The following is a 24,524-nucleotide window of genomic DNA, read 5'->3' as shown; positions in this document are numbered from 1 at the left end:
TGATACGTAAACGAAGTAGAACTTGTGTGCGTACCGAAGTACACATCACTTTTATTGGTGTTGTCATTTTTCTTTTTACCTTCTCAAAGGCTGTACTCTGTAGTTGACGTAGAACTTAGAATATTAAACGTAGAAGGAAAGACTTGACATAAGTATTTCCGGTCATGCGTCGATATGACGTTACTTCTGCATATTTGCTCCCCGGACCCCGGACCCCCTTCATTTCTCGGCGCTAATCTTTATCGTCGTAATAATTTATTGAAATGGCTGCAAGATTTATTAAAAAAATCGTAAGTTTGTAATTAGTGACAGTTATATCTTGATTTTTTTAAATCGCATGCTATCTTTGATATACTCACTCCTAAACCCCTAGTAAAATTACATTGACATCCAAAAATAGCTCCTTAGTTATGTCGAAGAATTACATAAATGCGCTTTTGAAGCCTTTTCGTGAGAGTAATGTTATTAAAAGCTTGGTAAATTTGTTCGAGTTTAAAGCAGTAGCGCCTGTCACTGGGGTTTGGTGTGTTGATAATAAGGTTAACATGATTTTTATGACGAATTTAATTTTTGTCGATGTTTAGGATTTAAGATTTTAAAATCGTAATTTTGTACAGGTTCCGGCGAGTAGAACTGGTGTTGCGCAGTATAGCACTGGAGTGAGGAAAGTTACCCTTATTCCTGGACATGGAATCGGTCCAGAGATTACGGTGGCCGTCCAGAAAATATTTGAAGCTGCTAAAGTTCCCATTGAATGGGATGAAGTGGATGTAACAGCTGTGAGGGTAGGTTTGCCTGAATTTGGTGTCTATTAATCATTTTTTTTTTGTAAATATTGATAAGTAATTTTTATATTTTTTCTAGGGTCCAGATGGCAAGTTTGGTATTCCTCAAAGGGCGATTGATTCTGTTAATGAAAATAAAATAGGCCTGAAGGGCCCACTGATGACACCGGTTGGAAAAGGTTATAGATCCCTAAATTTGGCCTTAAGAAAAGAGTTTGACTTATATGCTAATGTAAGGCCTTGCAAAAGTTTAGACGGGTAAGTGCTTTTGAACATTTAACTATTTAGCACATAACATTAAAATTCATGATTTTTTACTTCCTAAATACACATAATTCTTAATGATAAAATCCTGACATACTCTTAACATTCACAAATTTTGAAATACACATTATGTATTTATTTATTTATTTTTTATTTGTTTTTATGAAATTTTTAGGTACCAATTTTTTTTAAAGAACATATTATATACTGTACTCTATTCAGACACTGAATATAAAAAACAACTTTCCATTTCTTTTTATCTTGTAGTGTTTTTTTCATATACCAGTAAGTATTGAAAATGTCTTGTTGATGTTCTGATAACAATGGGCTCTTATTTATTATAAATCTAGCTGACCCGACATACATTGTTCTGTATATAAAATTAAGTTTGTTTTTTACCTCCTGAGAAAGTTAGATATAAATTCTAGTAAGTTATTCATTTTAAACTATTCTTTCAATTTGATTTCTGAACGACGGGGGACACATCATAGGCAAAACAAAATTGTTGTTTTTATTTAATTGTGAGTATTTTCATTTTTATCCACCTTTTAAACCTTCTCTGGACTTCCAGGAATAATTCAAGACCAAAATTAGCCAAATCGTTCCAGCCGTTCTCGAGTTTTAGCGAGACTAACAAACAAAATTCGTTTTTATATATATAGATGCTGTAGTTGCACTTTTCTTTAAACTAAGAAAACAAAGAAATATGATGAATTTACACAATATTTTATTAATTTATTGCATGTAACTAGATATATCTTAAAAGAGAAAACAGACAACAGAGAGAAAGAACTATACTAATGTTCCTCCTGTTTTTTAATTAAGTATGGATGTTCAACTTAATCAATGTAAGTGATCAAGCTTTGAGTTGTCAATCTTAGATGCAAAATTTAGTATAGCTTCAAATTCAAAAATTTTTATTCAAAATAGGATTTAAAGTCACTTATTGAACGTCAAAATCTACCACCCTTCACTATGGTGACTCAGAAGGAGCTATTTCTTTTTTTGTGATTACATAATTATTATGATAACAGTCTCAATATATATAATTAACAATAAAATTCAATCTTATTAATTAAGAGCAATCCATTTCACTGCAAATTAACTCTCCATTCTGGGAAACTCTGATTGTGGGACACGACTCAGATCGGTGTGTGATGCGTTCTGTCAATGTGAATTATTTAATGTGTAGCAATAGATTGCTTATAATTAGGATGATTTGAGTGAATGTATCTGAAAGCTATTGAAACAAGTTATAAGACCATGCAAAATAAACCATTGGGTAAACAAAATAATGGTCAGAATTTGATGAAGGAGTAGACACTGTATGGAACACTCAGTTTTGGTGTTTCTGAAGATTTTGGAAGATTAATAGAGTTGCTTTTTTCTGAATATTGATATTCTTTGTTTTTATGTAGACAACAGTCATAATTTTTATCTCCTAGCAACTCACATTGGCCAATTCAGTGCAACATAATATCTTTGTAGCTCCATACCATGAGGGAAACCCTATTATGAAGACTCCTCTCTCCATCTCTCTGTCAGTGGTCCCATGGACCATAGAAACACCAGAATTTTTTTCAAAATTTAAGAAAAATCGAAAAAACTTTTTCAGTATTGTTTTCTCAATTTGAGCATAGACTGTCCCATCATATGTTGACATTTTACAACACCAACCACATAATATGGTTTCACTCATTTTCCCTTTTTGGACAAATAAACATTACAACCAGTATGGTTTTATAATTGATTTTATTATGAACTAGCCTGACCCGACAGATGTTGTTCTGTAGATAGTAAAAAAAATTGCCAATAATATTTCATAACATCAAGAATTATTTCGTAAAAAATGCTTCCTGTTGTTATAACGAAATTGTTTCACAGCGGAACTGTCAAAACACGCGACACTAAATTCTCTTATAGAAAATATATCCATACAAAACAAATATTGAAAATAAAAATAATTATAGGTCCCAAATCGAAATAAAAACTATCCTATCTCTCAAGTTGGACCAAACAGCACTCCATCAAGTAATCCCCATTAAAATCCGTTCATTAGTTTAGGAGTCCATCGCGGACAAACAACGTGTCACGTAATTTATATATATTATTAAAGATTATGTCCGATCGACTTTAGTCTTTGGCGCATAGAGATGTGACATCTCTCAGCTCACGGGGACTGTTCGGAACTTGTACCAGCAACAGAATTTCGGCACCGGTCATATACGAAATTTTCCTATAGATATCACGTTTTTAACAAGTCAAGATTTCGTTTTCCTTCGTAGCTGTACTAACCCAAAACGCTATGACTTAGGAAGCTTCCAAATTAGAGCATGCATCTTATACTTAGGAACGTCAAACGCCGACCCTGCATCACTTAACCTTTGATGTTGTATGAGGATGTCCATGGGTTGGCTTTATTTTCCATCAGCTGAGCCATTTGCCTGTTTGCTTCTTCTATTATAAAAATTAGCCATTGCCGTCATACCACTTTTCATATAAATAAGAAAATTTATTAAAAAACCACGATTTTTGTACGCGCGGTTTTTTTGTTATGATAACCTTCCCCCTGTAATATCCCAATAAAACACGAAAGCGATCTCGTAGAGAAAAATGTTTGGTAATTTTTTAACCCACTCCTGTAACATTTATGTCATCATCATCAGCCGGAAGGCGTCCACTGCTGGACAAAGGCCTCCCCCAAAGATCGCCAAACGTATTCCGGCGATCTTGACCAGATCGTCGGTCCATCTTGTAGGAGGCCTACCAACACTGCGTCTTTCGGTACGTGATCGCGATTCGCGGACTTTAGTGCCCCGTGGGCTATCAGTCCGTCGAACTATGTGCGGACCGATAACCATTTATGTAAGAAAAGGTATTATAAAATTACCTGAAGATAACTTGCAAAACATCAGATATTATTTAACATAATACGTAATACATATTGTATAACAGTTTATCAAATAATCCTGTTAAAACAGATTTCGCTCTTGCTTATCGGATCTGATTAGATATCACTTGGATGCGTCAAACAAATTGAACGCGAATCAATAAATCAGTAGTAATATGTTCCGTGTATCGAAATCAATTTATGTGTGACTTCCTACACGATTACAAGCTTATCGGTCACGTAAAATAAATATCTTTATTATTTAGAATTCTTAAGAAGAATATGTACTTCAGCGTTACGTTTTAGAGTGGGCCTATACCTATATGGCTGGGGGTCGTATGGCGATAAGATATTATGTAAATCGTTTTGTGATGGCCTAAGACATCATATTGCCATAAACTAACGCGATCTTTCATAACATTGATTAAAACTCAGAAACCGTTGTGGCAACCTCCGTAGTAGCCTTAAGCCGATAAGAGCGATCTATTGGGCTCTTTGAATTTAAATTATGAAATACACCATTCCGACAATCAAAAGCCTGAAGTATGGTAGCCCTACTAGCCTACTATGAACTGTTATTGCGATTCAATTGACGACCTAAAAAGAACTGCTTTGCTATTTCATACCACGACGTCATTAGAGATATTCAATTTAGGTTGACGTCTAATGAAGTCGGAAATTGAATCACAAAATGTTTTAGTGCGTTCATTCATTCGTACCATGAGGTAATATTTCAATCTAAACTGGATAGTTTATGTGCCAAAGTGAGCGATTAAAAAAAGGTTGCTACTTTCTTAGCGGAAAGTGGATCGTTTTGTACTTTAAAAAAAAAGTGTAAACTTCATAAAACATACAGAAAAGGAAAATGGAATTGATGAAAGATGAGATGAGAATACTTTATTGGACTTTTTTATAAAAGAAAATTGAATTGAATCGCTAATTAAAAGTTGATGGTAGGCCTTCTGGTCTCATGAATGTCAGTTTTTGTCCATTTATTCCTATAAAAGGTGTCAACTCGGACCTGGCTTACTACAGGCCTATGCTTTAACCTCGCTGATTTCAAAAATCATGGAGAGCATCATGAAACGCCAGCTCTTGGCACATATTTTATAAATTATCAGCTTCATCTTCGATCAGGCCATCTTCTAGCATAACTTTTTTTTGATTAATTGTTTCTGCAATCGGTCACCAAAACCATAAACGGAATTGTTGAAGGAACTATGACGGTAAAATGTAGCGGACAATGCCGCGCCTCCTCCTTAGATGTGGTCACGTTTCAGTCGCTTAACTTCTGGCATTTGTAGCATCTCTGTAATTAAAACATTAGAGTGTTGTTCAAGACGGTCTTTGTGTTTCACCCGGTACCGCCCGATCTCTGATTTAACAGTCGGTATTTTAAGATATTCGTGGATCTCAGTTGATTTTGTAATCCATGGTGCATTGACTATTGCCCGCAGTATGCCGTTTTGAGCTCGTTGAAGACACGTTATGGTGCTGTTGATGGCTACGCTAAGTTTAATGCCATAAGTCCAGGTTTTAATATTAAATTCATCATCAGCCGGAAAACGTCCACTGCTGGACAAAGGCCTCCCCCAAAAATTTCCACGACGATCGGTCCTGCGCTGCCCTCATCCAACGTATTCCGGCGATCTTGACCAGATCGTCGGTCCATCTTGTGGGGGGCCTGCCAACACTGCGTCTTCCGGTACGTGGTCGCCATTCGAGGACTTTACTGCCCCAACGGCCATATGTCCGTCGAACTATGTGCCCTGCCCACTGCCACTTCCGTTTCGCAATCGTTTGGACTATGTCAGTTACTTTGGTTCTCCTGCGGATCTCCTCATTTCTGATTCGATCTCGCAGGGAAACTCAGTGCATAGCCCTCTCCATTGCCCTCTGAGCGACCATGAGCTTTTTCATAAGGCCCATAGTTAGCGACCACGTCTGTGTACCGTAAGTCATATTTAGACACTGCGGTATTTGGGACGAGAAGATTTTACGGAGCTTCCCGAACGCTGCCCATCCGAGTTGGATTCGACGAGTGACCTCCTTCTCGATATTGGACCTGCCTAACTGGATTGTTTGTCCGAGGTAGACGTACTCGTCAACAATTTCGAGAGTACAGTTCCCAATTGTTATGGGAGTAGGTGCGACATGGACATTTGACATGATCTTCGTCTTGTCCATGTTCATTTTGAATTGTATAACAATAATTTGTTATCGATGGTCAACACTGTTGTCCTAGTATAACTAATCACACATAGATGAGCGGAGGCCATACAAAGCAAGGGAGAGAGTTTGGCTGAGTTAGTCTGGAGATAGCGAATCACCAGCTTTCGTACTGTACAACTTAGACGTCATGACAAAATATAAGTTTATTTGCTGCTTTACAGCGCCCACGCAGAAAATGGTCATTGTTTGAGGCTCTTTCACGCCTAAACCATTGATAGTATCGACATGAAACTATCACCAGTTCAATGCGAAAATTATCCTAGATGGTTTATTGCTACTTATTTTCCGAATTCCAACGTTCCTTCATTAATTTATTTCCTTTTAAAATTCGCCCAGCGAAGCGGGCGGGAACGGCTGGTTATTACGTATTTGTAACACTTAAAAAAAAAGGATACTTTTATATTTTCCAGAGTGGTTATCAACTGGTGCCACACCCGAGTGTCACCGTATCGATGTTACATCAGATATAACATACCGTAATTATTTGCAGAATCAAGACGCTGTACGACAACGTGGATGTGGTGACGATCCGGGAGAACACGGAGGGCGAGTACTCGGGCATCGAGCACGAGATCGTGGACGGAGTGGTTCAGTCCATCAAGCTGATCACGGAGGAGGCCAGCAAGCGTGTGGCCGAGTTCGCCTTCCAGTTCGCGAGGGAAAACAGGAGGAAGAAGGTCACCGCCGTGCATAAAGCCAACATTATGTGAGTCCACGATGTATATCACCTCGAATTATATATGTAAAATAAGGGACAAACGAGCAGGACGTTCAGCTGATGGTAATTGATACGCCTAGCCCTTGATTCTTGAAAAACCCAAAAATTCTGAGTGGCACTAAAATTGCGCTCGTCACCTTGAGACATAAGATGTTAAGTCTCATTTGCCGACCGAAACACTACATTTACACATTATTAGAGGTTTAGCAAAGATTCCTAATTTTTTTGAAAATATAATATAGCCTATGTCACCCGGGGACAAATAAGAACAGTTGCAGGTACATAGACTAGAACTGCGGGGCATAGAAATTTATGGAGGAAATTGGAGGAGGTCTTTGCCAACAATAGCAAACAGACAAGGTTGTTGAGGGAGTTTAAATTTCATTTTAAATATAAATATTCTAGCTTAAGTAAAACATTTTGTATAACTTGTCTGAATAAAGGCTTATATTATTATTATGTCACCCGGGGATAGTGTTTTTTTTATGACAATACTGGACGAGACGAGCAGGACGTTCAGCTGACGGTAATTGATACGCCTTGCCCATTACAATGCAATGCCACTCAGGATTCTTGAAAAACCCCAAAAATTCTGAGCGGCACTACAATTGCGCTCGAGACTAAAGATGTTAAGTCTCATTTGCCCAGTAATTTCACTAGCTACGGCGCCCTTCAGACCGAAACACATTTCTGCTTCACGGCAGAAATAGGCGCCGTTGTGGTACCCATAATCTAGCCGGCATCCGGTGCAAAGGAGCCTCCCGCGGTGTATTTGTTTTAGTGACTTCACTCTCATGTTCGGTGCGCTCCGTTTCAGAATAATTTATTAATCTAAGTTCCAGATAAACTGTACCATTAAGTACTATTGTACTCACACAGCACGTGACAAAGCGAGTGTTGTTAGCACCAATAAACACCGACACGCGATATGCGACGCTGACATTAATTCAACTAGTGAATTATTTACAGCCTTCACATTTATAATTTACATGACAGCATTTGCAATGAGAAGTATCATATCAGAAAAAAAGTGTAGAATATGTTTCGTGCAATATTGTCTCTGGGGGGGTTACTTACGGCCGTTCCCAATATTCAGTCTATCTCCGGTTGTGGCCTACTTGAGATATATAGTTGCCTTTTCTGTCCCAATAAACTTATCGACGGTAACACACCTTATCCGTACACGCTGTGTGTCAATTGGACGACGTATAGCTTACCAGCGATAGAAGTTTGTATGGAAATTGCAATTCACGCGGCCCATTATAAGGCGATAAAAATGATTTATCGGGTATATTGGGACAGCTTCAAATTATTAATTACTGACATTAGAGGGTAGTAATTAATTATATATATAAATTAATTTTCTCCAGCAGGAAAAGCTGCCTAGTTTTGTTATAAAAAAAGTAGTGAAAATGCGTAATTTTTTTAATGTGTGTTGAATATTACAAAGCTATCTAAATAAATTTTCATATTTAGAACTAGCCGTTCCCGCCCGCTTCGCGAATTTTAAAAGGAATCAAATTAAATTTTATTCATCTTATTACAAATACAATAAAAAAATAAGTTGCCATAAACCATCTTGGATAACTTTCGCATCGAATGGTTTCATGTCGATACGATCAGTGGTTTAGGCTCGATTGAGCGTAAAACAAATACCATTTTTACTATGTAATATATATAGATATTGTGATGAAGACATATGTTTTAATTAATTACCTATTATAAGAAACTTCGTCCATACTGGAAGGATCGCTGGTGCTAGGGTTGTCTATTCAAAGAAATAGAGTACTACTATTAGTGTTTTAGATTATAGCAGGGGTGCTATTTGAGTCGATCTCGAGAACAAAATCCGATATAGAACTATTCACAGATTTTGTTTTAGGTAGCTAAATTCAGTAATTACCTACCATCTTATGAAAAGTATGCTCAGGAGTCAGGACATGCAGTGTCATGCAGATTCAACATCAAAAGTCACTCTAGTTGGAACAAGTTTAGAACTAGAACGCGTTTGTTTTGTAAGAACCAAAAAAACTCGCAATTTTGAATAATTATGAGTTTTTTCATTGACATTTTAGAGCTGAACTACACTTGACTAAAAAAATGCATATTATTTTGCGCAAAACTAATAGCTGTCATTGTGATACCCTACCTAGACGACAATCCTTCATCACACATACTTGAAGCCTCTCAGTCGATCGATCGTAGTCTAGGCAATTTTGAGGTAGATCGGCACCAGTTCAAGCTGGAGCACCCTTGGATTATATGGTACGCCTACATGACATATAGTATAATACTCTAGTTTAGAGTACGGTTGACAACCCTAGCGAGTCCGTCCGTACGTTGGCCGTGGCTCGACCACACTAAACACAAATGCACGCATATTTGTTCACCCTATTTCTCTTTCCGTTTTTCCTTTATGTATATAATGGAAGTCCCGAAAAGAAGAAAAGAAGGTGGGCTGATGACGTCATAGAAATAGCCGGGAAAAACTGGCAATTAATCGGTAAAGACAGAGACGCGTGGAAAAAAATGGAGGAAGCCTTCACCCGAGGAGGGGTTCATATCCAAAAATAACACATACAAATACGTAACACGTACTAACATCTAGATATTAAAAAAAATATTAACTAACACTAACTGACAACATCTGCGGGCCTACCATGAGCTCTTATTGCGTTTCAATTGACAACCTAAAATGAAGTGCTTTGCTATTTCGTACCACGACGTGATTAGAGCTATACAATTTAGGTTGACGTTAGGTTGACGTCAAATCAACTGATTAAATCGCAATGCTGTCAATTATTGAATGTCAAAAATGAGATCAACTGAATCGCAAACTGATTTAGTTCGTTCATTCATTCGTACTATGAGGTGTTATTTCAACCTAAACTGGATAGCTTATTTGTCAAAGTGACCGATTCGAAATAAGTTGCTACTTCCTTAGAGGAATATGAATCGTGTTGTTAATAACTTTTAAAAAATAGTGAAAACATACAAAAGAAAAATTTTATTGATTAAAGATGAGATGAAAATACTTTATTGGACTTTTTCGTAAAATAAAATACTGAAAATAAATACCAAAAATGAAAATACTGAAGACAAGGCAGTAAGGGCCCGGGCTATAGCCTGTTCGCAAGAACGAATTAAAAAAAAATACTCTGTGTTCCTGTAGAATCAAACATCAATGGAGGTGCGTTCATAACTCGTTATTTTTACGAAAACACACAAGCAAACATTTAATTTGTAATTCAAAGAACTATATTTATTTACATTACTATTATTTAATAAGTATAAAAAAGGGCTTAATCTATACTTAATATATAAAGCTGCAGTGTTTCTTTGTTTGTTTGTTTGTTTGAACGCGCTAATCTCTGGTACTACTGGTCCGATTTGAATGATTCTTTCAGTGTTGGGTAGTCCATTTATCGAGGAAGGCTATAGGCTATGTGTTTTTTTTCAAAATTAGGGATCCGTAATAAATTTGCTATTTTGTAACACAAGGTGTAAAATCGAAAACCTATTTTTGCGTGCGCTGCAAAAACTATTGACAATAGAACAAAATGATGTACAGGCTATAATATAGGAAATATTTTATTACTTATACAACCATCGTGTGAATTATACTTTATATGGCAAAACAACGTTTGCCGGGTCAGCTAGTGGTTTATAATTTGACGCAATTGCGCAATTTGAATATGTATTTTTAGTATTTTCTACGCAAAACCCCGCTAAAATCATATCATTTTAGGTTTCGAAACACAATTTTATTTCGTTCATTCTTCATAAGCGATCCATACGCCATTCAGTAAAAGGCACTTCATGGTACGAATTTTAGTGATTCAGTTTAGGTACCTAAACTGAAATGCATCGGATTCGCGAATAAAATAACCACATTTGACTGAATGTCCACAGGCGAATGTCGGACGGTTTGTTCCTGCGGTGCTGCCGCGACCTGGCCACCAAGTACCCCGACATCAAGTTCGAAGAGCGGTACCTGGATACCGTGTGTCTGAACATGGTGCAGGACCCTTCCAAGTTTGACGTGTTGGTGAGTACTGAGATGGATCATATTCGAATTTATCTAATAGACAATGTTTGATATTTGTTTCACAATTAAGTTAGAATTCTTTAGCCATTCGAAGTGATATGCCTCTTGTCTGAGAAGAACGAGCGCAAGAAAATCTGCGGACAATTTTTAAAGAAAAAATTTGTCGTGAGATTTTGTTTATTTTTTACCTTTCATCCGTCTTCCACATATCCAAACAACCATAATATTATAGCCTTCTCTAATGTGGAGTTCAAGATAGGTCTGAAGTTCTCCATCAATTAGACTCTGAAATAAGAGTCTGAAATTTAATAAATAATATATATATATAATTTAAAAAAAAAACTAGAAAGTTGTAAATAATTATTAATATGCTTAAAATTAGGTATAGTGTGATTGCTATAAATAGTTTATAGACAGATATTGGTAAAAAAAAAGTTGTTGTGAAAATATCTATACACCCCACGCTTTTTATCGCGATAAAAGTAAAAAAATATTATTACAAAAAAATTATTGAATTTACAAACTTATGACCGACGCGGGCCAGCGACCTTTCGGGTTCCGTCCGAGCGCTCTTTCACTTAACCAACCGTTCGCATGGTTCATACCTAAATCTTGGTATGTCTTGTAACTTGTTCAACTCTCAGATTGTGGGTTCCTCTATAGGCTCTACTTTACAGTTGATAACCTGCTCAACCCCAATAATTGCATATTAGGATATTTGAGATGTCTCTCTTTCAAATCTATACAATTTGTTCTAATTCAAATTCAAAAACACTTTATTCATGTAGGTCACAAAAATGACACTTATGAATGTCAAAAAAATATATATAAATATTGATTCTTATTGAATTTACCGCTACTTCGTAAAGGGTTGAGCTAATGAGAAGAAGTAGCAAGAAACTCATTGCCACTCTTTTAAGTCAAGATTTACATTTTAGTTGTTTTACAAATCATTTCAATTACAATATATGCAAAGTGACGCAACAAAAATACTCAAAAATCAAAAACTGAAAGGTTTACATGAGTAAGTCAAAAAAAGAAAAAAAAAGTAAATTAATACTTATAAACACAAGAGTTATTGAGTATAGTAGATGCATCAAACCACACATACCGTAAGTAAATAGAGGCATTATGTGAGCATTTCATAAAATAAAATATATAATAACTTTAACTTTAAAGGAAATAATAATAATAAAAAAACACATCAAGCAGACCTGATAACAAGATCATCCAGCCCCCAAGTTATTTTTAAAGTCATATCATCTTAATATATAATATAAATTACGTGTCACGTTGTTTGTCCGCGATGGACACTTAAACAACAACTTGAGAGATGGGATAGTTTTTATTTATGAGAGAATTTAGTGACGCACGGTTTGAGAGTTTCACTGTGAAACAATTTCATTACAACAACAGGGAGCATTTTTTTTTAAATTGTTGATGTTTTAAAAATATTATTGGCAAGTTCCTATAAAACAGTATTATTTTTTATTATCTACAGAACAACGTTTGTCGGGTCAGCTAGGTAATTAATCGCAGAACACAAATTGTTAATAAAGTCTATGCAATACGAACTATTTGCAGGTGATGCCCAACCTGTACGGAGACATAATGTCGGACATGTGCTCAGGGTTGGTAGGCGGCCTGGGACTCACGCCCTCGGGCAACATCGGCAAGAACGGGGCGCTGTTCGAGTCTGTGAGTATCGTCTGCAACCAACCCATCCTAACACAATATATTACATTACACTATTACCTCAAATTTAGGCTATACAAGGAGTTCCAGTGGGAGGCCTTTGCACAGGATGCCGGCTAGATTATGGGTACCACAACGGCGCCTATTTCTGCCGTGTAGCAGTAATGTGGAAGCATTATGGTGTCGGTCTGAAGGGCGCGGTGGCTATTGAAATTACTGAGTAAATGAGATGTAACATATGTCTCAAGGTGACGAGCGCAGCTGTAGTGCCGCGGCATCATTGAGGCAGCGTCGCGGCAGTGTAGATACATAAAATGTGATCGCTTTTATCATATATGCTTATTTAAATAACTATTGAAGTAAAAACTTCCTTTGCATCGTTGCGATTTGAAAGACGATGAAACGAAAAAGCGCGACAGTCAAGAGACAGACAGATTAATTCATAAGATTTAGCGTGGAAGAAAATGAGCAATGCATTGTACAGTGTTTAGGTACCAGGCGAACATAGTAAAAGAAGAGATTGGCTTATGTATGACGCGTGTATACCTTAATATATTCTATCGTCATACGCACAACGTAATACTACACCAGGAGAACATAAATATGGTAGCGGTGATAGTAATGCCTTTCATAGCGGTTGAAATCATGTGTCATCCTAGCAACATGTACCAGGACTTCATATGCAGTTTAGAGGCTCGTGCACAATGCAGGTTTTACTTCTGACATGTGTACTTTACTTACTTAAAATACTTGTTAAGATAACAGTATACGCATTACTTTAAGGTTCCATATAGGTTTGTTTTGTGTGACGAAATAGTTGCTTCAGATCTCTCGAGCAGTGTATATGGAAATTATAAATTGATAAGTGTAGAGATGGGACACATCAATGTAAGTCAAAGATTATCCATACTAATACTAACACGTGTGGTGGAGGTCGAGCATGTGACGCGAGTCAGGCATCATTCATCGTGTGTCAATAACACATAGCTCTTATGTTACCCACGCTTTGGAATGTATCTCATCATCAATTTATTGTAATGTACGTTTGGAGGAAGAGTTCACTTAAAATTGTTTTATGTTTTTACTTGAATCGTACATTTTTAACTAAGGTACTAATACATACGAAAAAAATCTGCAACATCTTAAACTTGGTGGTTCCGGGAGTATGTCGAAGAAAATAATATATAACATAGCAATATAAATTTTGTGTGCGGTGGCAGAATTAGGATTTCTATATTAAATTTTAAAAAATCTACATGGAATATTGATTTTAATTGCACCCGCGCTATTAAGAATATTAATGGAGATTTTAGTTTAAAGAAAAAACAACTGACTTCAAAAATCCTATCCCAAAACAATAGATATAAAATGCACTAAAAAGTATAAAAATAATTGCGTATTTTAATACAATCTATTTAATTAAAAATGATGCGACGCACTGGAGAAGCGATTGCGGAATATTATTAACCGAACGATTTTATTCTCCTTCAGTTCAGAGACATTTGCTGGACTTTGTAAATAAAGTTCGCTCTTGAGATATCCCCATAGAAAAAATTAAATGAATAATTCCATGGGCTGAGATCTGGCGAGATGTTGCATCTTAAGAGATGTCACCGAAACGGCTTCTCAGTTTAAAATATCACACAACATAGACATGGTGTCTCTAGCAGTTAACGAAGAATGTTCTCTCATTGTTGGAAGGAAATAATAATTTATGCTCATATAAGAATTTCCGTCCAAAGTAATGATTTGGCCCTCGAGAATTTAAATAAAATACATTCGTATACCGTAGGAGGGTCCTTTGCACAGGAAGCCGGCTAGATTATGGGTACCATCACGGCGCCTATTTGTGCCGTGAAGCAGTAATGTGCAAACATTACTGTGTTTCAGTATGAAGGGCGCCGTAGCTAGTGAAATTACGGGGCAAATGAGACTTAGCATCTTATGTCTCAAGGTGACGAGCGCAATTGAAGTGCCGCTCAGAATTTTTGGGTTTTTCAAGAATCCTGAGCGGCACTGCATTGTAATGGGTAGAGCGTATCAATAACCATTAGCTGAATGTCCTGCTCGTCTCGTCCGTAATTTCCATTTAAAAAAATAATGTCATGATCTGATAACGCACATCACACGGTCTCTTTGGGGCTCTAGAGTAGCTGTTGATGTTAAAACGTGACTTCTGTCCTTTAGGTGGCCATTAACATTAACTTTTTTTGTACATACTCACATATACATTAATTTAAATGGGCTTCTTCACTCCAAAAAAATATGTATTTTCTGTACGAAATCGCAGCAATCTTGTCTCAAATATTTTCCCTAAATTGTAATCGTTGGACTTGAGTGCGTGTAACAATTTGAATTAAGGGATGAAAAATTAAGGTCCGATTTAATAATTCCTTTACAATCGTATTATGGAGACCTAGAGTAGCCGCTCCGACTGTTCCGGATACATCCTAAAATTGGTTCAGAAGAATTTCTTAACGCTCACCTGGCTGTGGCCGCTGATTATTTGCTGCTGAACTAGTAGTACGCAGTTTTGGTAGGCCCCCCACAAGGTGAACCGACGATCTGGTCAAGATCGCCGGAATACTTAGGATGAGGGCAACGCAGGACCGATCGTAGTGGAAATCTTTGGGGGAGGCCTTTGTACAGCAGTTGACGTCTTCCGGCTCATGGTGCTGATGATGATGAACTAATAAATAGTTCGGAACCTCGCACTGAACTGAGAACAAATCTTCAACGAGCAGCACATATCAAACGGCTCCCCGATCTCCCCTCCGGTCAATGGTATAGGAAACTATTACAAATATTAACCCTAACTCTTTCACCTTTTGCCAAAGAAAAAATAAAAAATAATCTCTCATATAATCTATAGAAAGAATCTAATATACCGTATTCAGTAAACTGTAAAACGTTACTTAGGTAGGTACATAAAAATATACGTAATACTCTTTTTTTTATGTGTGTATTTACTAGTAAATTTGGACTGGATTCAATTTTTGTGCAGCTTTTTATAATAGTTATTCAAAATTTATATCATCCAAATATGAATAATGCATGTTAAATAACTTGTCATAATAAAGGCCATTCAAGTTTAACAGATAAAAAAATCAACTCCGTTTGTGCTGCATCATCACTCTGACAGTGTAATGGGGTGTTTTCACTGATTATAACTCATTTATTTAATTGTATTTGACATAATATTCTAACCACTCCCATCTTACTACGTTATCTATGTGACTCAAATGTAAACCGAAATGACCGCCCGATGAATATTGTATTTGTTACATTAAGTTATCATATTTATCTACACCCATGCTTTAAAACCTCTATTAAAGATTCTGAAACAGTTAGCTTATTGCCAACATTAAAACACCCAATGTTCTAATAACCATTACATCATCCAAACGAGTGTTGTAATGTTGTACTGAATTTCATAACAACACCCCTATGTTTTTTTTTCGATGCCTTCATGCGCAAAGAGTTTCAACAGACAGCCACATTCTTATTGCTCGATGCGTGGTATCTGTATGAATTTCAAAAAAAGAACATTTTCGTTTACGCGCGTTCCACACTACCAGAACGCCGCGCGCCGTAAAAAATAGTAGATTATTCGAAACCCCGCCATTTTTCTTCGATATTTTTATTGTTTTGATTACAAAAAATGAGCGATTCATTTTAAACGCTGAATATTCGAGTGAATTTTTATTATTGCACTATACAAAATGGAAATTACTACTAAAATAAATAATTGTTTCATCAATACCTAGTTTATTTGTATATAATCAGTAATTAATGATGTTAGGTTACTACTAGGACTGGTGTTTTAATGTTAGCAAAACTAACTGTTCCAGAATCTTTTAGAGGATTCATATTCTGGGTGTAGATAAAGTCTTGTATGTAACTGTTGATAATTAGTTATTAAAACACTCATGTGATACTATTATCACACTTGGCTTCGCCTCGTGAGATAAATCCACATTCGTGTTTTAATACCCCTTATTACACAACAGTGCATAAATAACTATTATTGTTACAGAGATTTATTTGAAATATTTTTGTACTATAAAAGTTTAACCTACATAATTGAATTCATTTAGTATCGGATCGGAGAATTTTTAGAAGTTGTACCAAAATGGGCCACACCTTTAAATTTTATCCGGAAAATAAATGACACTAAGAAAAGTTTATAAATAATATTTTTTCGTTTTTTTTTCTATTCTTCGCGTACAAAATTAATCATTGAGTTAAAGTTACATTATGTTTTACGCGACTTTGTGGTAAACATGGGACTAATAACCATAGAGATAATTTTATTGAAATAAGCTGTCAATGTCATTGTCGTTGCTTGACAGATAATTTATTTCATTTGAATGGTATAGCACCGATCATGATTTAAAATTAGAAAACAAATACTCTGATATTGGTGACTACTTACGGCCGTTCCCAATACACTATCTACAGATAGAGATAAATTACTACCTTCTACTGTCAGTAACAAGTAAGCTGTCAATAATCTGAGGCTGTCCCAATATACCCGGTAAGTCATTCCTATCGCCAGTTCACTGTTGCATTTTCCATATAAAATTCTGATACTGACAGTAGATGGTAGTAGTTTATCTCTATCTGTTGATATTATATTGGGAACGGCCGTTAGAGTTGCGCTTTAGGTTATTTTCATCGAGACCATTCCAACTCCAAAGCCCATAATCATCTGGATCAAGTTCCTTATTTGTTGGTCGTGGTCATTGACGTTTCCATGAAGGCGACGCCTGTGTGTTTGCGTGTGTGTGTGTTATAATACTAACACTTGCAGGTTCACGGCACAGCGCCAGCCATCGCGGGGCAAGACAAGGCGAACCCCACCGCCCTCTTGTTGTCGGGCGTGATGATGCTGCGTCACATGCAGCTCAAGGACTTCGCGGACAAGATAGAGACAGCATGCTTCACCGTGCTGCGGGAGGGAAGAGTGCTCACCGAGGACTTGAACGGCAACAGTTCCTGTACCGCCTACACTAATGAGATCATCAAGAACCTACCTAATGCTTAACCGACACTAGTTTTGAAGGCGTTAGATCGGTAGGCTCTCATTTAAAAAAAAATCTGTTGAGTTGCAATATTAGATTCGAATTTTTCATTTAGCATAAATTACAATGAAATAATGAATTTAACAGTTAATTAAAAACCGGATGTACCATTTCAATTAAATATAAATATTCCCAGCGGGAGGCTCCTTCGCAAAGGATGCCGGCTAGATTATGCTTCCCGCAACGGCGCCTATTTCTGCCGTGAGGCAGTTATGTGTAAGCATTACTGTGTTTCGGTCTGAAGGACGCCGTGCATAGTGAAATTACTGGGCAAAGTTTCAAGGTGACGAGCGAAATTGTAGTGCCGCTCAGAAATTTTGGGGTTTTCAAGAATCCTGAGCGGCACCGCATTGTAATGGGCAGGGCGTATCAATTTCCATCAGTAGCAACGTCCTGCTCGTCTCGTCCCTTGTTTTCATGAAAAAAAAATATAAGTTTAAAATTACAATCATCTCGAACATTACTTCAAAGTAAATTAGAATATAATTGAAACTTATCATGGAATATTTGACTTGTTGCATCGCTAGTAATATTCCAACGAAATCAATGTTTTTAACACTTGATGCACCAGAGAGTAGCCGACATTCCAAAATGATTTAATTCTGTACTCTCTAGTTCCGAACATAGGCAGGCCTATCTATATACTACGTAATTAAAATCATGTGTTTTTTATAGGTTATATTTATTGTTTTGGTTTAGGTAATCCGTTCAACATTACTATGTCGTTCTTGACAACACTGTAGGTAAATTTTAATAGAATGTTAATTGAACCGTATTATTTATTTGTGGTATTTCATTGCCAAAGACTTTATAAGGATCTACACTTGAACAGATCTGTTATGGGTATCAAAGATATCAATGCCAGAAGAATTTAAAACGACCCTGTCGAGAAATTAATTAATGGCGACTGTTTTGCATCTTATGGTGTGAAAGAGATGATTAGCTCAACGTGACGCAAAAATTCAAATTAGCATTGAAACATTTAAAAATATTTAAAGAATACTTAATCATTGTAATAATTATCTTAATTACTAGGCTGTTACGTTCACCTGTAAACGACTATTTTATTTACAAGGTAAAACCAGATCCAGTATTTTTTTTATTTTTTAACTGTATTTTTTATTGTTTTTTATTATTTGTTTTCCTGTCATTTACTTTATTAGGTTTTTAATTAATGATGTAAGGGAAAGTGAAATTTGTTACCATAATGAATTTATAATGATGAATTTATGTGACTTATGGCTGTAATGTAACCATATTTTTAGTATTTTATTGCCTACAGGCAGCTACACTCAATGAGACACTTCGATTTGAGATTCCAAATATGCATAATGGATAAACAAACGTCACAAACTTCATGCAATTTTTTTTTTCTGTAAATTTGCTTAGTTCAATAAAAGGTAATATACTGTTGTTTTAAGTAATTATGCCATTTCCTAACTAATTTTCAATTTAAATGTTCATTTGATCAAACATGTAAAGAATTTTTACTGATTTTTTTTATATATTAACATATTTTATCAATATCATTATTTTCTTCATAGTAATTGTTTTTAGTTTGGGCTAAGTGGTAAAAATGTTGATTTACAAAAAATATCGGACATTACTTGAAACTTTAAGTAAAAAACTTAGAACCTAATGCTTCAAAATATAAGTAAGTTATTTGGATATCGAATCGGAGTTAGTGCGGGCTAGGCTTGGCTACTTTGTAACGTTAGAAGTGTCGCTAGTAATTATATGTTTTGAACAATTTTGTTAGTGTTTAGGTACTATTTAGTTCCTCACTGTATTTAAAAGAGATTTAATTGCATTTCTAATCTTAACTAGCAGCTTTAGGTTTATTTGTGTGCTACATTTTTCTATTTTAAAATGTTACGCACGTTAATAATAGTTACGGAGAAAAATTCCGATAGAACCACTTAATATTCGGTATCAGCTACAATTCAGTATTAAACTTGCATTTAAATTAAAGTGAGCGTGGACTGCATTTGCCCACCTAATCCAAACAAAGTGTTTGTGTACTTATGTATGCACGCAGGAAGTTATACTTCTTTGGCCTAACGTAGCATAAATCATTAAAATGATTTTCTCCTCGTGCTATTCTACGTTTTTAGAAAGATCTTGTAAAAATAGCTTTGACAATTATTTATTAAATAATAAATACGGCTGTATGGGCTTGAACCCTTTGCCTGTCCTAATAATGGACGAAAAATAACGAATGACGCAAACGTCAGAAAATTTTAGGAACCAACTTCAACCTGTGACTTTTGTGTTATAGCGTTAATTTTTTTCATATTGCGCCTAAAGAAGTATAACTAACAGACCTAAAAAAGAATAAGGTTATATCCCAACCATGGAACTATCATTCAAACAGGACTGACATTTGCTAGCAAAAATGCGAGCCGATTAAATTGTTTTTTGTATCACCGGCGCCGGTATCTGCCGTGAAGCAGTAATGTGTAAATATTTATGTATTTCGGTCTAAAGCGCGCTATATTTAGTTAAATTACTGGGCAAACGTGCCGTAGTTGTAGTGCCGCTCAGAACTTTTGGGGTTTTTCAAGAATCCTGAGGGGTTCTACATTGTAATGGGCTGGGCATATTATATACCATCAGCTGAACGTCCTGCTCGTCTCGTCCCTTGCTTTCATAAAAAAAAATCGGTCGCCACCATGACACTTCAAAGAGTTACCAGTAAGTAGAATATAAAATAAAAGTGTAGTTAATATCTTTTAATTTATTCAGAGAGAATGGAATGTGACACAGGGCTCCTTTTCGGATCGGATTAGCTTTGTGTGTAACGCACTACGGAATTTGACTTTCTGATCATATTTATAATGCTCTTTTTAAATACAAATTTCAAAGTAAACTGTCCCCTTTGAGTAATGGGTCCATGGTCGTAACAACTCTATATACTTTCTTGGCAAAACATTGTTATAACCATAAACTTAGTATTCTAGCGTAATAGACAAACACTCTGCTCATTACGGCGGGACTTAATTTAAAATGTTCATGTGTGCTAGTTTTACTTTTTTGTTTTGTAGATGTGTTGGTGAGTTAGTGAAGTGTGTAGTATTTTGTTTTTGGTCTATCCATATGACAAATATTGATAAACGGCGTCATATTCATGTATACCTACAATATTTTATTTTCTAACATATATATATTGTTAATTAATAAAATCCTTAGAAAATAGTGTTTATCGCGTTTATAAAATGTTTTAATTAATATCCGTTTAAACACAGAACAATAACGATAAAAGCACTAAAACTGAGTGAGAACTTTGACAGGAGACTAATGGACACTAAATTGTTTCAAAACGGTTTCATGGTCTTCATCTATTCCGTCTCTTTATCACACCTGGGTTTTTATGTAAGTATAGTTATCTCAATATCAAAAATAAGTTTATGGTTATGACAATATTATGTATATTCGTAGTGTGACAAAATATATACCTAGAATAATAATATAATAGTGGAAAAATCATTGCGCGCCATATTTTTTGTAACTACATAATTACCAAACTTGCATATTGTGCGTTTTTTGTTGACATTGTGATTTTAAAGTATTATTTTTATTTTGTAATCGTTTTATTAATATTGTGCGTGGTTCAGATGTAATCTGACAATAATTCGGAATCTAGTTGAGATGAATGGTTCGTGTTTGTAGTGTAAGAATTATTTATGTAGTTAAATAAAATCGTTTTAATGGTGTGGTTTATTTATTATTGCGTCATGTGCCTTTCCTCTCCCGTAAATATTTTATTCTATACATATAAATAAAATTGGAGTGTCTGTTTGTAATGTTGAAATAACTGTTATTTACTACATGTATATGAATATACGGTACGGTACATACACCAAAATAACATCTTTTTACAATTTTTGTCTGTCTGTTTGTTTGTTCTGACCGATTTTGACGGGACTTTTATTGACAGGTAGCTGATGTAATTTTTTTTAGAAAACGATTATTTTAGAAAATTAAAAGTAACGTTGCAATGTCCAAGAAACGGTCAACTTTAAAAATAATTTATATGGCATAACAAAGTTTGCCGGGTGAGGTAGTATTCTATAAAGTGAATGGTTTTCTGCCTTTTTAACATGGAAATAAATTTATTATTAGAATCACTAGTACAGCGTTGTATTCTATAAAAGGCATTTATTTTTTGGAGTCGTTGTCAGTCAAGATAGGGTTGTAACTATGTAGATACATAGTTGTAGGTGAGATGTGCTTGTGTTGTATGCGCAACGTGACGAGGCGAGGCTGGGGCTACGGCGGCTAGACACCGCTTTGACATATATATTGTAATGTACTTGAACACAAGTATCTATGCTACGATTTAAAAGTAAAGTCTTATGATTTGTCTATTACGTCACTCGTTGCCTAGAAACATTGATTGTTGATTCGTCACCTCTTAACAGATAACGCGCGAGTTGAAAGAGTTCAGAAACAGCATAGCGAAACTTAAGAAAAAAGCGATTCACCCGATTGTAAGAAACGTGCAGTCATTGATAGTTTGACAGATGACAGCTATAATCTTGTAAAAAACTAAGATCCACTACTTTTTAAACAACTGTTCGCTTTCAAACTTAGCCGGATTATACTTTGTCGCCAATCGCTTTACTGCAGGCCTACCATGAACTCTTATTGCGATTCAATTGACAACCTTAAATGAACTGCTTCGCTATTCGTACCACGACATGAGTAAAGCTATCTAATTTAGGTAGTCGTCAAATCAACTGATTAAATCGCAATGATGTCAATTGAATGTCAAAAATGATTAAACTAAATTAAACTGAATTAGTTCGTTCATTCATTCGTACCATGAGGTGTTATTTCAACCTACACTGGATAGCTTATTTGTCAAAGTGACCGATTCGAAAAAAGTTGCTACTTCCATAGAGGAAAGTGAATCGTGTTGTTAATAACTTTTAAAAAATAGTGAAAAGATAGAAAAGAAAAATTTTATTAGTTAAAGATGAGATGAGTATACATTATTGGACTTTTTTAAAACAAAATACTGATAATAAATACCAAAAATAAAAAACCTAAAGACTTTCGTGAAAGAAAACCTGAGATCGCTACTTTAGTATTATGCGATAACACCGTAAGTGACGACTGCATAGCACTACACTGTAGACGCGTGAGGTTAGGTGAGCGGACAGCGGGGGGAGATACTCCTGCTCTTTACCCCAGGCGGTAAGCCCTGACTGCTTAAAACAAGACTTAATCATATATAAACAGAAAAAACTTAAATAACGTAAATTATTATTGTCATCATAACTACAAAAAACTCAAAGGCAATAACTACGATAAATACTAACTAGCCTGCTATTACATAAATGACTTTTTAAAACGATGCAACATTTTGGTAATGTGAACATGTATTGTGTGTTATTCACTTTGATATAAGTACCAGAAGACATAGAGTTGGTAGGATGGTTGGTTGGACAAGATGGACCGACGATCTGGTAAAGATCGCCGGTTGGATGAGAGCAGCGCAGGACCGATCGTAGTGGAGATCTTTGGAGGAGGCCTTTGTCCAGCAGCGACGTTCGTCTGAAATGATAAGATTAACAAAATAGGTCCCCTGAGTTTCTTGTGTCCGTTCTTCTCAAATCGAGCACATTTTTCGAATATTTGGTAGATACTGAGTTTTATTAGGGATCACTATCCAACAGTAAAAAAATATTTGAAATTGAATGGTTACATATATGTATCTACAGATAGAATGGTTGACGTTGACAGCATTAATAAGTCGGTTGTTTTATTCGATCGACCAAGTGCTAATAATGACTAAATAATGGGACAATAAATAATATAAAGTTACTTTAAATAAATATTTTGTTTAATTTATCTTCTGTAAAATATAAAACAATTCATAAATTCCATAGTTACATCTAGTACCTAAACCAAATGGAGCTGATCTTGGGTAGTCGGGTATGCCATCTGATGCAGAGAGGATGTAGCTACTTCTTGACTGCTGCTGTAATATCGATACCGGGATACTCGCATTTTGCATATCGATTGATTATCGACCGACATCTCGATGAAACAGTTTCATTAGCTGCTCTCGCGCATTATTTTGACTGAGGTGAACTAACTACCACTGAAAATAACTAATGAGCGCATAGATACGTAAAATCTCATTGAACCCGCTCGGTACGCCTGTCTTCGGCCCATACCTACATCACTGGAACTTTAAACTATATTCATATGTAATAAATGGTAATTAAACACATTAAATATTTCTAACAATAATATTATGTTCCTTTAAGGTACACGGTACAGCTCCCGACATCGCAGGCAAGGATATGGCGAACCCAACAGCATTGCTTCTCTCAGCCATCATGATGTTAAGACATTTGCAACTCAATGAGCACGCAGACAGAGTCCAAAACGCTTGCTACGAGGTTCTGCGCGAAGGAAAATCTCTAACTGGTGACCTTGGTGGCACCGGAAAGTGTAGCGAGTACACGAATGCGATTATTTCTAAATTGTAAACTATATTATTACCTACGCAGTATTAAATCCCTATCAATGTACCTAGCTACTAGACTTTATCTACCTATGTAAAGGTATCTACGCAATATGCATGTGTCCTTTTAAAAACATGGATTTGTAAATAAAAATAATGCTAGTTCATAGAATATATTATTATATAATATTTGTTTATCCAAAAACTATTAGATTAAACTAATATTTAATTAAATCCTGCAGATAATTTATTCGAATTGTTCCTTAAGATCAATAAGCTTGTCTATTTTATTGTATATTTAATTTTAAAATAAAGTTTACAACAGTTTAA

General features: G+C 35.6%; 1 protein-coding gene across 2 annotated transcripts; it reads left to right on the top strand.

Annotated features, from left to right (window-relative positions):
• The first annotated feature begins 165 nt into the window (after nucleotides 1-165).
• Nucleotides 166-24,524, top strand: LOC126965305 (probable isocitrate dehydrogenase [NAD] subunit alpha, mitochondrial). Of its 2 annotated transcripts, none has more exons than XM_050808843.1 (7): nucleotides 166-290; nucleotides 618-785; nucleotides 865-1,043; nucleotides 6,662-6,877; nucleotides 10,802-10,937; nucleotides 12,522-12,635; nucleotides 23,995-24,524. In XM_050808843.1, the coding sequence occupies exons 1-7, from the start codon at nucleotides 264-266 to the stop codon at nucleotides 24,217-24,219; spliced, it is 1,065 nt and encodes a 354-aa protein (XP_050664800.1). In that variant the 5' UTR covers nucleotides 166-263; the 3' UTR covers nucleotides 24,220-24,524. The 2 variants fall into 2 exon arrangements, with proteins under 2 accessions (XP_050664800.1, XP_050664799.1); XM_050808842.1 differs by lacking the exon at nucleotides 166-290 and adding an exon at nucleotides 382-539.

The sequence above is a fragment of the Leptidea sinapis genome, chromosome 7 (assembly GCF_905404315.1).
Source record: "Leptidea sinapis chromosome 7, ilLepSina1.1, whole genome shotgun sequence".
Taxonomy (NCBI): Eukaryota; Metazoa; Arthropoda; class Insecta; order Lepidoptera; family Pieridae; genus Leptidea; species Leptidea sinapis.
Note: the sequence above shows the minus strand (reverse complement) of the source record. Positions and strands in the feature narration are given on the sequence as shown.

Excerpts from the sequence above, each read along its gene's own strand:
- LOC126965305 (XM_050808842.1), top strand. The coding sequence starts at position 411 with ATGTCGAAGAATTACATAAATGCGCTTTTGAAGCCTTTTCGTGAGAGT. Across the intron at positions 540-617 it reads TTTGGTGTGTTGATAATAAG|GTTCCGGCGAGTAGAACTGG; the intron begins GTTAACATGATT and ends AATTTTGTACAG. Across the intron at positions 6,878-10,801 it reads GTGCATAAAGCCAACATTAT|GCGAATGTCGGACGGTTTGT; the intron begins GTGAGTCCACGA and ends GAATGTCCACAG.